Source organism: Haliotis rufescens, unplaced genomic scaffold (genome assembly GCF_023055435.1).
Source record: "Haliotis rufescens isolate VD_foot unplaced genomic scaffold, xgHalRufe1.0.p SCAF_4, whole genome shotgun sequence".
In the NCBI taxonomy this organism is placed as follows: domain Eukaryota; kingdom Metazoa; phylum Mollusca; class Gastropoda; order Lepetellida; family Haliotidae; genus Haliotis; species Haliotis rufescens.
This window is the reverse complement of record NW_025964112.1, coordinates 45,556,212-45,573,976: the sequence shown is the minus strand read 5'-3', so window position 1 is coordinate 45,573,976 and position 17,765 is coordinate 45,556,212. Positions and strand designations below refer to the sequence as shown.

At 43.0% G+C, this 17,765-nt stretch overlaps 1 protein-coding gene across 1 annotated transcript in view; it reads right to left on the bottom strand.

The window, feature by feature from the left end:
- Positions 1 to 8,900: 8,900 nt before the first annotated feature.
- The window catches only part of LOC124152145, a 19,316-nt gene continuing 10,451 nt past the window's right edge, over positions 8,901 to 17,765 (bottom strand). The window contains exons 2-8 of the mRNA XM_046524938.2: positions 16,693 to 16,764; positions 15,500 to 15,529; positions 14,855 to 15,045; positions 13,517 to 13,605; positions 12,406 to 12,666; positions 11,708 to 11,838; positions 8,901 to 11,497 (exon numbers count right to left, since the gene is read on the bottom strand). Coding sequence (XP_046380894.2) covers positions 9,943 to 11,497; positions 11,708 to 11,838; positions 12,406 to 12,666; positions 13,517 to 13,605; positions 14,855 to 15,045; positions 15,500 to 15,529; positions 16,693 to 16,764 — 2,329 coding nt within the window. The 3' untranslated portion in view covers positions 8,901 to 9,942. The remainder of the gene's footprint in view (positions 11,498 to 11,707; positions 11,839 to 12,405; positions 12,667 to 13,516; positions 13,606 to 14,854; positions 15,046 to 15,499; positions 15,530 to 16,692; positions 16,765 to 17,765) is intronic.

Genomic DNA, 17,765 nt, shown 5'->3' with positions numbered 1-17,765 from the left:
TCTAACTACACACCACATGTGCTTCAAAAACTAAGCTCCGGAAACTCCAGAGTCCAAGGACTCTCTGCCATGATTGAGCTCACCTGATTTGTGACTTACTCACTCACTGAAACATCTAGGACTTGCTTACCCTATGAAGCTGACAGGGTGAAATATTGTTCAAAGTGGAATTATCAACACATCTCACTCACTCACTTTGGTAACATCTTGCAGGACCATTTGTGTTCTTGGGTTCCCCCAAATGGTAACTACCGTGACCTGCTAACCACATGGGAATTCTAGGAGGGATTTTGTCCCAAGTAACGTTTGCTGGTAGTAAGAGGGTGGTCATGGATCAGATAGTCGGTTACTTGCGTCAGTGTGCCATGTACCATGTAGCACCATCTTCCCGAGGCAAGTGAGTTAACTGACTATAAAAGTCCAGTTTCCACCCTTGCCGAACTAGGCTGGTATTATGGAGTTACATTTTGGCTTGACTAACGAGTCTATGCATAGTCCAATCAAAATTGCGCACTGAAATCGGAATACGGTTCGTAAACTGTCGTGAAGATTTCGGTCGATTGCAGGATTTGGAAAGCATGTGCACCGCCAACTTGTCAGCAGATATTTTCCAAATCTTTTCATGTTTTTAATCAAGGTGCTCACGTGATTTGATGCAACTCTCTTGCCCCGGGAAGATGTGTAGCACAGGACACTGCTGATAGTATTAAGGATTGGTTTGCTTTGACCGCACCGAATATATTTACATGCTGCTGTGATACAGCTGGAATGTTGCTGACTGGGGTGTTTATCAACTATGAAAATAGCCACAACTCTCTCACTCTAATATTCCTGTTGCAAAAGAATATTCATTTACGAACTGTTACCTGAAAGAACATTTGTTACCTAGATCCAATAAAAAATGCTTGTTTAGTGTTTTGAGGATATGACTGCAACATTAATGTACACCCATAGAAATAATAATTATTTCAGAAGGAGGGAATGGCAGCTCTGTATTGAATGAAAAGATAACATAGATCTACGTGTATTGAACTTGCTCTACATCCAGAGCTTGGGGACGGCCACCCTAAGATGGTAATCGGGTGGCTATTTTGGGTGAGTGAGTATGGTTTTACGCCCCTTTTAACAATATTCCAGCAATATCACGATGGGGTACACCAGAAACGGGCTTCACACATTGGTCCCATGTGGGGAATCGAATCGGGCCGTCAGCGTGACGAGTGAACGCTTTAACTACAAGGCTACCCCAACTCCCCTTTGTGTGACCAGACTAAGTGTGGTTACCTCAGAATGTGCAATGATGCTCCTGTTATCGTTCATTGGTTTCACTCATCTTACGGAGGTACAGAGCTCGGGATAATTTGGAATTAACAAAGAATACTCCCAAACAGATTCCACTGAGCGTAAAAGGAAAAATAGTGGTGAAAATAAGATGAATGGATCACTGAAAATCAATGATTTTGTCTAGGTGTTTTCCCAAAGTGTAAGCATGTCCTGTCCTGCCCAACTCAATCCTTGTGATGTCAACCAAGCAGATAATAAGTACCCAAGTAAGAGACATAAAAAGATGGTACTTGTTCTTACCCTGCCTGGCGCTCGGTATTATAGGGATAAAAGCATCAATGTAGCCTACACCTAGATAACAATGATTCTTCCCTTAAAGTTCAAACAAACCCAGATGTGCATTTATGACTGCTACCGTTAACGCTTAATTCTGTCCTATCGAGTGACCGTGGTTCTACGCAATGTCCCAGCAGGCAAGGGAGACAACTCATTCTGAATCCCACTCGGCTATCGATACCGGTCGTAAACCACCATCTCGCCGAAAAACGACCAGTGCGAGTAATCCTCAACAAACGGGGTCATCAACTTCATTAATACTGGCTCAAATCGACACACAACCAGGACGTGAAGCAAGAGATATGGTGGTTCTTCAGACACCCAAGATGAGCCCTTGCCATCATTGCATTGGCACTGTACAGTTTATGAGGGTCCTTTGACAGGGAATGTCAAAGTGATCGTTGTTTAAATACAGGATTATGTTAGGGTGAACCTGGTTGTATTAAGTCTCCGTGTATAATCCTGTGACCTGATTCTACTTGTTCAGACATGAAACTCGGCGTTTCATTATTTTGAACCTGAACCCACAGTCCTGTTCTAGTGTTACCGACAATAGCTGCAATCGGAAGAAAACCCATTCTATTTTCAATTTAGAGTTGCATAAACTGTATATTTGATAGCTCCAAACTCTCATTCCATTAAAACATCGGAGTACCAGAATGAGTGAATTCAAATTACTTGTCTTTAATTCAAACAGATGATTTGACGGCTGAATCACTGGGCCACCTGCACTGTTTTGTCGTTGTCACTGTGCCTAGTTTAAAAGCAGTGTCGTCGATAAACGAATGAATATTGTTACGGGGGAACGTTTAAATGTATCGTCTGTTCCTATGTCTGTCTCAACGTGTATGTGAGTGAGTGAGTGAGTATGGTTTTACGCCGCTTTTAGCAATATTCCAGCAATATCACGGCGGGGGACACCAGAAATTGGCTTCACACATTGTACCCATGTCGGGAATCGAACCCGGGTCTTCGGCGTGACGAGCGAACGCTTTAACCACTAGGCTACCCGACCGCCCCTCAACGTGTATGTAAATACTCTCACCTAAGAAATACCCTTAGATAGAAAAATGTCAAATGCGAATCCAAATCTGGTAATATTGGCTGTAAACGAACTGGATATAATTTCCTGGATAATTCAAGGAACAGCTGGGTGAGTGAATACAGGATGTTGAACACAGCAATATTCCAGTTCCAGTTAATATTGGCTCTAACCGAACTTGGTAATCCCAGGAACAGCCCAATGTGTGAATACATGATGTAGAATAGCAACCATGCTTGCCGCAAAAGGCGACTATACTTGTCGTAAGAGGCGACTAACGTTATCGGGTGGTCAGGCTCGCTGACTTGGTTGATGCTGGTCATCGTATCCCAATTGCGTGGCGATGTACATGATGTCAATCACTTGATTGTCTTTTCCAGACTCGATTATTTACAGACCGCTGTCATATAGCAGGAGTGCGGCGTTAAACAACAAACAAACAACACGATGTTGAACACAGCAATATTCCAGTTCCACCACGGCCGTCTGCACAATATGGAATCGGAAACCGGTGACTGTTCAACGATCACCGCCATAGGGACACGATAAAACCAGTCAACCAATAAGTCCCTTTGCGCTTAGCTTCTTCCACCCGATCCATTTTAGTCGACTCTTTTGTCAAGTGTGGGCAACTGTGAACCCTGAGTTGGCCCCGCCTCTATATCACAAGTTGACGACGCGCATAGAGAGCCAGGAACCAGCTTATTGTTGTATACCACTTCTTCCCGGAATTCTACAACCCCATGTTTATTGTATAATAATAATAATGAATGGCAATCATTATTTTATATGACTTTAACCATCTTAACATCAATGTAGCATGCGTTGTTGGGTGATACATTTGATTTAAATACGAAAACAATAAAACTGAATAACAATGTATTATCACTCTGCAATAGCCTAATTCCAATGCGACAGTAGCAATTTCCGAGTTATGTCAAATTGCAAAGCCAGCATCATACTGGAAGACCGGACCTTTCTCAAAACAGAAATAAGCAGCTCAAATGTTCCCGGTGTATGGATGAGGGGCTATATGGTCGAGCCAATGCATCTGTCAAATGCCTGGTCGATGTGTTTGTAACATTACGACTAGACTGTTGTCTTCCGTGCGGCATCTGGAAATATCTTCTGGATGAAATGACATTTTAAGGGGACAGAATATATTTTCGGTCACTGTTACAAGTGTTGTCTCGGAAAAGAGGAGTCGAAGATGTTTTCTTTACAACTCATTTTATGTCCAGCAAACCATCATTTTTGGGCAAAAAACGAGACCAAATGCGTTTTCCAATATTTTCGGAACAAAATATACTTTGTCAAAAGTAAATCAAATGGTTTGCCCTTAACAAAATGGTTAGGGCTACAACCCTGGCTTCAAGTTAGAGGGAGAGATAACTTTCGAGTTCCTGGTATTTGTCGACAAGTCGCACCTTGAACCAGCTCCAGTGTACCTTAATGAACACATTGTTCTACCCGACCAGACTCCGCGATCTGCAAACCAACTAGAACTCGTATTGCTACCAGCCAGGACGCCAACAATGGTCGCGTTGTTCTGCTGATGACACTACTGCCAGCCAAAAGCCAAATCAGAAGGTCAGTTTGCGATTTGGACTCATGCTCTCTTCCATGTAATGACTAAGCGTCCTAAAGCAACACATTTATCGGTTTGGAATAAACTATATGAATGCATACTATATTTTTATTTATTCACAGAGAAGCTATAGAATGTCCAATGCACATAATGACCCTTACATTTTTTGACACCACCTTGCTTTGGACAGGAAGAACCACGATGACCCCTACAATGTCCGACACCATCCTGTCTGGCCAAGGAGCCACACGACAGCTCTACAATGTCCGACACCATCCTGTCTGGACAGGAAGCCACACGATGACCTCTACAGTGTCCGACACCATCCTGTCTGGACAGGAAACCACACGATGGCCACTACAATGTCCGACTCAATCCTATCTGGACAAGAAGCCACACGATGAACCTCTACAATGTCCGACACCATCCTGTCTGACCAAGAAGCCACACGATGAACCCTACAATGTCCGACACCATCCTGTCTGACCAAGAAGCCACACGATGAACCCTACAATGTCCGACACCGTCCTGTCTGGCCAAGAAGCCACACGATGAACCTCTACAATGTCCGACACCATCCTGTCTGACCAAGAAGCCACACGATGAACCCTACAATGTCCGACACCATCCTGTCTGACCAAGAAGCCACACGGTGATCCCTACAATGTCCGACACCATCCTGTCTGGACAAGGAGCCACACGACAGCTCTACAATGTCCGACACCATCCTGTCTGGACAGGAAGCCACACGATGACCTCTACAGTGTCCGACACCATCCTGTCTGGACAGGAAACCACACGATGGCCACTACAATGTCCGACTCAATCCTATCTGGACAAGAAGCCACACGATGAACCTCTACAATGTCCGACACCATCCTGTCTGACCAAGAAGCCACACGATGAACCCTACAATGTCCGACACCATCCTGTCTGACCAAGAAGCCACACGATGACCTCTACAGTGTCCGACACCATCCTGTCTGGACAGGAAACCACACGATGGCCACTACAATGTCCGACTCAATCCTATCTGGACAAGAAGCCACACGATGAACCTCTACAATGTCCGACACCATCCTGTCTGACCAAGAAGCCACACGATGAACCCTACAATGTCCGACACCATCCTGTCTGACCAAGAAGCCACACGATGAACCCTACAATGTCCGACACCGTCCTGTCTGGCCAAGAAGCCACACGATGAACCTCTACAATGTCCGACACCATCCTGTCTGACCAAGAAGCCACACGATGAACCCTACAATGTCCGACACCATCCTGTCTGACCAAGAAGCCACACGGTGATCCCTACAATGTCCGACACCATCCTGTCTGGACAAGAAGCCACACGATGAACCTCTACAATGTCCGACACCATCCTGTCTTGACAGGAAGCCACACGATGACCTCTACAGTGTCCGACACCATCCTGTCTTGACAAGAAGCCACACGATGACCCCTACAACGTCCGACCTCATCCCGTGTCACTATGTAGCACTACGTAACAGATCGTGTCAGCTTAAACCCGGCTTTATCAGTGTAGGTTAAACCCCAGACAAAACGGGCGGACGGTCACCTTGGCTTTACTGAATTAGTACTGACTCTGCCTGTTGCGTCAAGATACTCTTGCCCCCAACCCACAACTCCCACCCACCCCCACACATAGAGAGAAGGTGAACGACCCGTGAAGATCCGGGTCAGTATGATCTTCAGCAACCCATATTTGCCGTGAAAGGCGGTTATGCTTGTCGTGAAAGGCGACTAAAGGGATCTGGTGCTCAGACTCGCTGTCTTGGTTGATGCATGTCATCGTATCCTAATTGCGTGGATCGATGTTCATGATGTTATTCACTGGGTAGTCTAGTCCAGACTCGATTAGTTACAGACCGCCGTATAGCTGGAATATTGCTGTGTGCGGCGTTAAACAACAAACAACTGAAGGTAATACAATTATAATTTGGACAATATAAACTCCCGCCCCACCCCATCTACAATCACACTCCCCCTTTGAAAAACCTTACTATACATTCACTCCATCAGGGAATGGCCAGTGGGTCAATGTACACCTTGAGGTTACCAAGCCTACTGGTGCAAGAATGGATTGGACTGGTGAACGGGCCTCCAAGTTCATCCTATATCTCCCATGGCACACCCACAAGCCCTTTTAGCAGGACATCCATGTTTAGCACCAGTGTTGATTAGAACCCACGGAGAGCGGAATCTCATCCCGAAACTTCATCGACACATGTTGCGTATAATACCACTACCTCAACCCACTGCAATCTCGACGCACAGTTGGATGTTCGTTCGCTAATCCATTTCATGGCGCAGTGCGCAAGAGGTGTTTTAGCTCCAACACGCGACTGAAAATAATTAAAGTACTCGCAATGAAAATTGATCGCTTTAGAGCTTTTTCGATTGCTCATTTTTATTACAATTGTAAAACACCATTCGTCAATACCAGTTTGACTAGTAATAACACACGGAATAAAACTAAACACGATTGGTCAAGCATATTGGACACGCGGGTTTAGCGTGCTCGCTCCTTTCCTTTCGTTGTCAACAGCTCCGGGGACGACGAAATGAATATTTAAGGGGCGCTTCATTCACTAATGAAGAATAATGGCGCTCTATCGATCTCACTCCATTCGATAGTCGACGTGAGCTCTTGTCACCTTTTCTAACACAATAAATGCATTACTGGTTTTAACCCTGGGTCTTCACGTAATCTTCGAAGGAAAAATACATCTCTCTGTCTGTTCATTAAGCGAGTGTAATCATTGAGCCTTCAATTATTGTTGTCAATTAAATTTAACCCCGACCAAAATTATCAAAATATCTTGTAATACCACTAATGCATGGAGGTTATCACGCGAGTGTTTTGGGATGGTAATTATCATGTATTGGGAATAAAAGTCGTATTTGGAAAGCCTTGGCGAGCTATATTTATCGTGTGATAACCTCTTTTTCAAATAATGAACCCTGAAATATATAGCTATCCTCGTCGTGATATGGCGGACGTGTTGCGGACACGCACACTGACTCGTAATTTAACAAAAATGTTTAAGTACCGATTGTGAGAGATGAGAATACGTTTTTTTTTAAAACAGAATTTAAGAATGATAGTATGTATAATCTAGTCTGGACCAGACAATCAAGTGATTGACTTAATGAACGTCCCTGCTTCTTCTTGTGAATAAGGTGAGCGAATGACTTCTTGTTTTATGTGTGTCTGTGTGTGTGTGTGTGTGTGTGTGTGTGCGCGCGCGTCTGTGTGTGTTTGTGTGTCTGTGTCTGCGTGTGTTTATATAAATATAAATATACACCCGTGTTTGATGGTGGCTATAACTTAAACAATAAGAAATAGTTATTTGATGGTGATGTATTTGACACGGGTTTCAGTGTGATTTGGACCTTACGTTTGCAGTGCTTCGGCGACTATTTTCACCATGGTAACGTTATGATAACTTTTGTAATTGGTAAATTTCAAGTGTATACTTTCTTTTGCAAGGCACTTTATTTTAACTTCACATGGTAATCCTCTCATAATTTATCGGATCCGTTTATTTCTCTTGAGCATACTAGTTGGTGGGCCATGCCTTGTCTATTTATTACTAAAGCAGACTGAAAGGACGACATTAATGATTTAACGAGCGCTTCCAGTGGAACCCGACTCCATAGTTGGGCCCCCAATACTCCCCATGTTCATTTACGAGTCAGTGTGCGTGTTGAGTTTGAGGCCGATTTTAGCAGCATGTCAGCCAATCACGACGGGGGATACAAAGAATGGACTACATACAGTTTGGGGAATCGAACCTGGGTCCTCATCGTGACGAGCCAACGCTCTACCCACGATGCTACCACCCTGCCTCGCCTCATGAATAAGGTGAGCGAATGACTTGTTGTTTTACGCCGCATCTCTAATAATATAGCTTTAAAGTATTTAAGGTATGTAAATAATTGAACCTGGGTCAAACAAATTCATGTTTGCTAACCAATTTGTTTGATACTTATAATTCGGACTTTTAGAAAAGACTGCGAAGTCAAACAATGACCATCAAAGAACGATTTTTATTTCAAAATTTACAGATCGTAGATGGAACATTTTCAGTCACAAAGGCGGTTTGAACTCGTATATTTGTTTCATACACACTGGAGCTGAAACACCCTTCACATCACCTCACTATAGCGCGATTGCAGGTATAATATAATACTGGCGTGGTCCAATCGTCATGCATCACAATAAATAGGAAAATAACAACATTGCAAACAACACATCATTCGTGGGAATAATACACAATCGTAATAACTTAAACAACAAGAAATCGTCTTTGTTTAAAGGAAATCATAGCTCGAAGACGAAAAATAGCATTAACCGAAAATGAATAAATTTCCTTCGGTAACGTGAAAAACTTTTGTAGCTACCGCCATTAGTCACAATTTCTTCGTGCTAAAACACCCCCTTTGGTATTGCTAATCTCTCCCATTAAAAATAATTACATTTTTGGAAGGCATTTTTGCTTTAGTAACCAAAGGTAGCAACTATGAACAGAAATTTGCATTTGTGAAAATACGACAAAAAACATTTCAATAATCATAAGAGAGCTCTACTAAAAGTAGAGACCATTGTACGATTCTAAACACATGAGTGTATGTGTTTATGAATCACTCTCATTACGTTTTCGTAAGTTTCTGGTCGTCATCAGTTAGTCAGAAAGAATTACATGAAATATCCTTATTAATGAACAAAGTAAACAACATGAGACAGCTGTCATCGGGAGTAATATTGAAACGATCTCATTCACAATCTTACCCGACAGAAAATTATGATTACATATGTCCATTATGGAAAAATGAAATGATTTTAATCATCTGATAATACTGCTGGTGATTCTTTTAAAAGAAACGTTGAGTAAATGCAATTGATAGTTTGATTCATTGATAATCAAATAACTGATTTCCACCCTGGGCAGACATTTAAGACCCCGGTCTGTTTTCTTGTTGCTTTGTTCTTTCCACATTAATTTTTCACTTACATCGAAAAAAGACTTGTGATAAGTGAAAAAATGGAAAGCTTACAAACATGACCTATTTGCAAAATTGGGTCGCGAAAAAAACGCAATAAGCACATTAATACTGAAGGCATGATACTAAATACTGTGAAAATTGCATGAATAAGTGAGTGAGTTGGGTTTAACGCTGCTTTGAACAGTATACCAGTGGCGTGTCTGATTAACGTGGTAAGAAAGCCCGAAGTGATGCACATCTTAGATGTTTACCACTGTGGTTTAACCCAGGAGCACGACATGGTGCTGAGAAGCCACGAAACAAATTCGGGACAAAATCTGCAATAATGAACTGATGCAGGTCTGTGTACATCCCTTCATTAACCTCCAGATTGTAGTGCTGAGAACCTTGAGGAAGTCGTTTCACCATCTTCACCATCTTCACCATGTCATGTATGGCTTTCGCCTTCCCCAAACCAGCAGTTATGACACTAGATACATGTTGATTCGTGTCCGAGATCCTATGCCGATGGATGTTTTATTCAAAAAGTTGTGATTATTTACATGTCCCAGTAAATCAACGTATTGATCATCATTATAGTACACGTTGACCATACATACTGCCATAGATGTACAGAGGGGACGTTTTTACACTGTTTGCAGAAATCACCACCACACGTCAATCAGCCATGAAGAACCTGAGTATTGAAGCCGGAGAAATTATGTTTCTTCCCACTGGAAATGTTTTTCCTCAGATCCGGAGCTTCTTCTCTGAAGTCTCCATGGAAGCTGCGCCTAACGGCCGACCTGTTAAACCGGTTCTGTATATTCAGAAGTGAGGTTTGTGGGCGTGGCACCCCACATCCGGGCTCCCAGCTAAATCTGGAATCGTCTTTGAAGTCCAGGTTGAAGGTCGGGAACTGACTTTCGTATGATGACCTAAAAGCCATGGTAGTTTTCAGATTCGATGGCATAAAATTCGTGGACAGACTCCCAAACTCATCTTTGTACTCCGACAGGGATGAAGCGTTGGGTCTCCTCTTAAAGCTTCTATCCGGAACGGAAATGTCCTGTTTGGTCGTCGTCAGTTCTTTCAAAGGTTCAAATTCGGCCCGGAAGATGACCTTGTGTCTCGGTGTCTGAGACTGGTCCATAGGGTTCTCGTTCTCCTTACTGTACAGAGCGTGGCGACTGACGTACTGGGTCGTGTTTGTCACATCGTTGTCCAGCATCTGACTCCTGCCCCTAGGCCGTGTAGCACCTGCAGGTGCGGTCTCCACCCTGATTGGCTGGTCAGGAACGACAGTTCTTATAGTAACGTTATCCGAGAACTGAACGCTCTTTGAAGTCCTAGTACCCGACCTGCTTCTAACATTGCTAAGTCTCTGGTTTTCTCGAGACATGACCTGTTGGGGATCGTTCCTAGCGTGTCTTGGCAGTTCATTCTCCTGGAGGAACTTGTGGACGTTATAGCTGTCTCCCATTGTGCTCTCCTTCAGTAGAAAATCACCCTCTTGTACCAGCGGCCTCGCTGTCACTTCATTAGGCTGGATCATTTGCTTCTGGTTTTCTTTCCTGAACTGGTACGGCTGAAGAACCTCCTCAGTACTCCTTCTGTCGCCACTGAGATTGGCCTGCGCTGTACACAGTGTCCTGCTTGTCCTCAAAGCTTCATCGTTGTCGTGACTTAGTCTTGTTGGCATTCTCTCAGCCCCGATGTGGGAGTGCAGCGTGTTCATTATCTCCGGCCCTGACTCTGTAAGGTTGTTCATGGAGTATGCCAGCCTCTGAGGATTGTAGCTTGTCTTGTACAACCCAGCTCGTTCTTCATTGTATTTACCTTCGTGGCCATAGAATGTCTGAGGCTTCTCCTTATCCGTAGCGTGTTGATACTTCACGTTCAGCAAGGTGATGTCATTGCTTGGTATCTGCAACTCCAATAGGTGCCATCTGTTCTCAGCCTCCATCTGCTGTATTTCGTCATCCCGATCATCCTTTGTCTTTTTTAAGTAGCTCTCCTCGGGATCGGGAGGGGCACCTGTCGGGGGGTAGGGCACATCCTGGCCCTCTTGGGTCGCCTTCAGATCCTCCAGTTTCTTAAGGGCTGGTTCGGGTTTGAAGCTCATGTCCATCTCCTTCCAGAGAGTATCACTTTGAAAAGTGTCATTGTCAGGCATGTTTGTATAGGCCTGGCCATTCAACAGGCGATGTTCTTCCTTCTCGGTCAAAGTCATCTTTCTGTAAAATCGAAAGGCGTCGTTATAGATCTCAAAATTGCCGTCCTCTCTGATTCAAATAAAAGCAAATCCAGACATGTATTTGTATTTAGGTTTTTCATGGAGATAGCATATTCAAAGTCATGTAGGCTACACATGTGGATTATTAACACTTTTCATCCTTTCATTTCACGCAAATGATGATTTTGCACCTCATTATATGCTGACTTACCTTTGATAGTTGGGATTGACGGGTGTTCCACTCTCTATCATCTTCTGATTGGCCGGTTTTGGAGTAAACATCCGAGCTATACGGCCTTCCATTGGCCGCGGGGGATCAAAGGTATTGCTGGATCGTGGATACTGCAACAAACAGATTCAGTGTACAGTATGATCGCTTTCATAGAGATCGGTGGCATACTATACGTCAGGCTTTAACAGAAAATATAAAAATATTGCAATCATTATTTTTTTCCAAATTAGTAGACACATGTTAACTATAATAGCCTTTATATTTCAGTACTTGCTTAACAAGAAAAACACATACAACTGATTTATTAGTCTTAAAGATAACATTGTGGCTCGTTTTACGAAGCGAATTCAGCATTAGCCCTGCCATAACGATGAGACAGTTTTTTTTGGACCATCTGCTTAATGAAGGAGTATGCACATACTCCGAAATGTTGTGTTCCTCATAATAAAGAAGTTGACATCCATAAATTCTCTTCCTTTTGTGTATCACTTCTAAATGCCTTTCAAAGACTTTCTTGTAAATAGATAAGTAATAGATAGTGACATCAGGGTACTATGCCACTGGCCAGGTCATAGATGGGCATTGGTCATCACTTAGGTCACTCCAGGGGCTAGCCACCGCTGTGTATTTGTGTCAGGTTATACATATATTAGTTTACGCAACAGCTTTTTACTCACCAGTTTATCGTCTTCGAGGCCGGTGTCAAGGAAACGGACTCGCTTGTCGTCTAGATTTTCCAGTTTCTGGGGATTGCTTGGCCCTAATCCTGTATAATCTAGACTGTGACTAGTTGTCCAATGAGATCGTTCGACATTTCTCAGTGTGTTAGCCGTACGGTCTGAAACCTTCATGTCCATTGGTCGATCCTGGAGGTTTGGTGCAATGACTTTGGGAGGGGTCGGATAATATGGTTGTCGGTTCCCGTGTGTCTTGACTAGCTGCAAACATAAGGCCGTGAATGCATATTTAATGCCACAGTCAGGAAAATAGCAAGGTGACCTGTTAACAATAGTCCTGAACAAACACAAATCATTGTGGGAGAAACGTCCGCGCTGTCGGGTACGATAACATATATACGTCAATATTTAATTAAAAAAGCATTTACTGTGTCACCATGATTTATTATTTCGGAAATTTGGTAATCCTGACAAAAGGAACGTTATTGTCCGTACTAATTCGGGATGATATTATATGCGTAGTGTGTTGATATGAGGATGACAGTTTTATTATAAATGTTGGTATCTACAGTTGGAACAATTCGACATTTCAGCTATAGGTGTGGTCAATTTGAATCGAAAGACATTGTGACATCAATCTGATATGTTTCTTAGTTGACAAACAGACGGAAACTGAGTGAGTGAGTATGGTTTTACGCCGCTTTTAGCAATATTCCAGCAATATCACGGCGGGGGACACCAGAAATGGGCTTAATACATTGCACCCATGTCGGGAATCGAACCCGGGTCTTCGGTGTGACGAGCGAACGCTTTAACCACTAGGCTACCCGACCGCCCCCGGAAACTGAGACATGTTAGTAAACTGGCGGGCAAAAGAAAGAATACATCCATGTTTTATGGTGGCTAAAAACGAAACAAACAAGAAATAGTTTATGTATTTGCTACTGGTATCATGGTTGTGTTTCGGACCTTAAGTATGCATTTTTTCAGCGACTGTTGTTAGCCTGTTTTAATAACATTTATAAATTTGTGGTCAAATCCAATTTTCAAGAGTATATAATTTTTTCCAGCAGTTTATTAACCTCTTTAACAGTTTCTTGAAATAAATTACCTGATCAAAAAAATCTTCACCGCGCCAGTAGAGAGCTTTCTTCTCCGATTCCTTAGGCAGCGCCTGTATCTCGTACCGGTCTCCATAACCTGCAATTCCAAACATGCCACGATATAGGTACATACGACGTACATGTAAGTAGTAGCCTTAACTCCTTGTTTCTCGAGCCTTGTATCTCCAAGATGCAAATACAGCCAACTTCGAAAACAACAAGTGAGTGAGTGATTATTGCACTCATATGATTCACCAAAGTGGTAAATGTCTGAGACCTGCATCACAACGGGCTTTCCTCCCACATTAAGCTGACAAAGTGTGATGTAACTGGAATACTGTTGTAAGTGGCGTTAAACCCAATCAGTCACTCGTGCGCACTCGCGGACTAGGTTCAAGTACAGTCTGAGAGCTATATTCCTGCCCTATCATGGCGAGTTGACACCAAAAACGGGCTTCAAACGTCTTATCTCTGTCGGGACTAGAACCCGGATTTCCGCATTGCGGCCAACGCTTTAACAACTAGGCTACCCTACCGTCACTGGGACCGTAGTATCCCTAATAAGAAACAATCTATAAGAATGATGAACACACTACCACAGACGATCATTGTTTCTCCCGATGCTTCATGCTATTGTGCTTCATCATCTCTCGCAGGTGTTCATTAGAAATCGATGTTTTATGTCTTAAATGAAAGGATATTGATCACAACGAACTTTTATGAGTAATCAAATCTCCATGTTACAATATAAACAAACATTAATGAGATTCTGCCCAAAATCGATTTCTCCTAAATATCACGAAGTGTATGAGCGAAAGATAAACGCAATCTTAAGCCTCGGATGACGTTTACAGAACGATTGCCGCCATTTTTAATGAAGATCTGACGAAGGACTACATTATGTTCTTAAGGCCTTATTAGAATCTCTTGTTGTTTGGGGGCGGTTAGCCTAGCGGTTAAAGCGCTCCCTCGTCAAGCCTAAGGCCCGGGTTCTATTCCCTATATGAGTACAATGGGTGAAGCCCATCTCTGTGTCCCCCGCTGTGATATTGCTGTAATATTGATACAATTGGTGCTGGCTCGCTCCCTCCCTCCCTCACTCGGATCAAACCGAAATATCCATGTAAGGATACAGACAGATTGCTGACAAATAGCGATTGATTTCATTTACCATGTCATCGTATATATGTCTCTATTGGCCAGTGTCCACTTACAGGTGGTCACACATTTGACCAGTGGTCTTGTCATTCTGAATACAAAATTTTGTGTAATCGCATTTGCTTAAAATCCATCCATCAACAGTCAATGCTCTAACAAATGATACTACATTTTCTTTAGAATTATACCTTTCGTTTTATGTTTAATTGTGACGTCATACGCGGAAGCTGGCATCTCGGAGTTGATTGGCTGTTGACTCCTAGCAGCCACGCCCCTTTTGGGATCTTCCGGGGAGTCAAATTTGGGAAACACGGCAAATTGGGACATGTGTGACGTGTAGGGGTGTTCCGCGGGGAAGGGGAGGTTGATGAGTTCCTTCCTGGAAATAACAACACAGATATTAATGGTATTATTGAATTTTATTTCTCCTTTTGTTTTATGATTATTCTGACATTTATATGTTTTGGTTTTCTTTGTTTGTTGTTTAACGCTGCACTCAGCAATATTCCAGCTATATGACGGCGGTCTGTAAGGAATCGAGTCTGGACCAGACAATCCAGTGATTGAAATCATGAGCATCGATCCACGCAATTGGGATCGATGACATGTATCAACCAAGTCAGCGAGCCTGACCACCCGATCCCGTTAGTCGCCTTTTACGACAAGCATAGTCACCTTTTACGGCAAGCATCGGTTGCTGAACACCTATTCTACCCCGGAATCTTCACGGGTATCATGTACTTTCAGATGGACAACTGAAAATATGGTTTAACGTCAGGTATGCCGCAACATCCTTCTTTCCTGAATTCAGAGCCATACTGTTATATGCTTACCCCATGTCTGAGTCTTGTGGGCGAGGGATGCTGAAAAATAAAAAAAGGAAAAATGCTGAAAAAATGTTCACAATCAAAAAACATATTCAGACTTAGTGAGTGAGTATGTCAGTTATGTCACGGCGTCACAGCTAATTGTGGGCGACAAGGCCAAAGTAATTGGTCTGGTGACACCTCTGAGCAAGGGGGTGGTGCTGATACACCAGAGATCATAATAAAGGCGAATCTAGAATTCGAACCCACGACCAAGGAGCCTGGTAAGCCAAAGGGACGTAACTCTGCAGGGCCTTAGACCACTGGGCTTTCCGTACCCCTAGCTGGGGCGTAGCTGCGTACAGGCATAAAAGGCATGCACCTACACTTATACAGAAATTTAAGATATCTTCATATGTTTTAAGATATGTTTCCGTGCCTGGATATCAGTGTACTAGTGAGAATTATCGCCCAAATGTGTGCACAGAGACATCGAAGAGTTTGCTGTTTTGAAAAAGAGATGCCTTGACTTCATTTGAGATGAAGATAAACAATAGACTATTGTGATGTCATGAAATGATTTTGATCTGAGTCGCACACGAAGACGCGCAGGAAACTCTAGACGAATAAATCTAGACGAATAATTAGGTGCCAAACGTACGTATACTGACACATTCACAGTATTCCTAATTATAGAATTCTATTCCTGAACATCTGGATTATCACAAATGCAACAGATGCAGAAAACAGCTATTATGGTGATGTAACGATTGAAAACTATCAAATAATATGTCAACTAATTGCCAACTACAATATATATACAATGAATGTTGAATTTTCCAGCCAGTGCGTTTGTATATATTTGTTACAAGATGTGTCAATTAATAGGAGTAAATTGCATATCTATATAAATTAAAATTATAAATAAAAGCAAAATTGACTGGTGATCATGCCCCCAACTCCCCATCCCCAACTACCCACCTCCTAGTTAACGACTCAGCGCTTTGCGCTCTCCCTTCAGCCCACAACTATATTTAGTCGTAGAAACGCCCCTGGCTATAAGGTTGTCCCCATGTTTACCTGGTGGTTAGAGTGTTATAATAGAGTTGGAGGTTTTACAGCTATGTCACAACGCCATGCAATAATCAGCCTGGAAGACACACCAGGGTTCAGTGTAAGACACGTTATCAGCTGATTGTACAATATCATCCAATACTTACAGCTGATCATCTTTCCTCAAGTTGCTCCGTTTCAGCTGAGTCAAGGTGTAAAACTGCTCCCTTGGTTGACCACTGGAACAAACAAAAACGTGATTACTAGGAGGATGACAGACGCTAAAATGTTTACGAAAATCAAGGGCGGGTAATCTGGGGAACTAGGAATGGATCCAGAGGTTAGTGTTGGTTTACCGAGCCCTGGATATATAGAGGCAATTCTTCCCGAGGCAAGGGAGTTAACTGTCTGTACAACTCCAGTTTCCACCCTTGCCGAACTAGGCTGGAATTCCGGAGTTCCGGGCTGGACTAGCGCGTCCATGCATAATCCAATCAAAATCGTGTAACGAAATCGACATCCGGTTCGTAAACAACATGGATGTCAAAGTGCAGATGTCTGTCGACTGAAGCATTTGCAAAACATGTGTACCGCCAACTGGGTGACAACAGATATTTCGCAAATATTTTCATGTTTTTAATCAAGGTTATCAAGTGATTTGATGCACTTTGCGGGATAAGGTCCGTTTTATTACAATATAGATCTTGACTATGGATCAGACTGTCTTGACTAGGCGCCGCCATTTTGTTTTGAAGCATATGCAAGTGATAGAAGAGGTGGAACCTGATTGGTCAATAGGAGGGACATAGTAGGGATATAACTCGTAATAGCCACTGGTGGCGGTACGATCGAGCCTGGAAATTCCAGCTTATTTCGGCAGGGTGGAAACTGGACTTTTATAGTTAGTTAACTCCTTGCCTCGGGAAGATGCGCGTATGTGTGAGTCGCTCGTGTGAACACAAGCATCTGTCGACAAATATGTTACAGATCTTCACGCAGAGTGCTATCGTATTGGGACAATGATCGGATTTTAACGAGATGGTTACAGACAGTCATGTGACAGTAGCTTTCGACGAAACTTTGTCAAGGTCGTTTAAGCACGATGTTTAGAGATGAAATGAGTATGTTTTTAACGCCGCTTTTAGCGATATTCCAGCAATATCACGGCGTGGGACACCAGAAAGGGGCTACACATGTTGTACCCATGTGGGGAATCGAACCGGATCCTTCGGGGTGACGA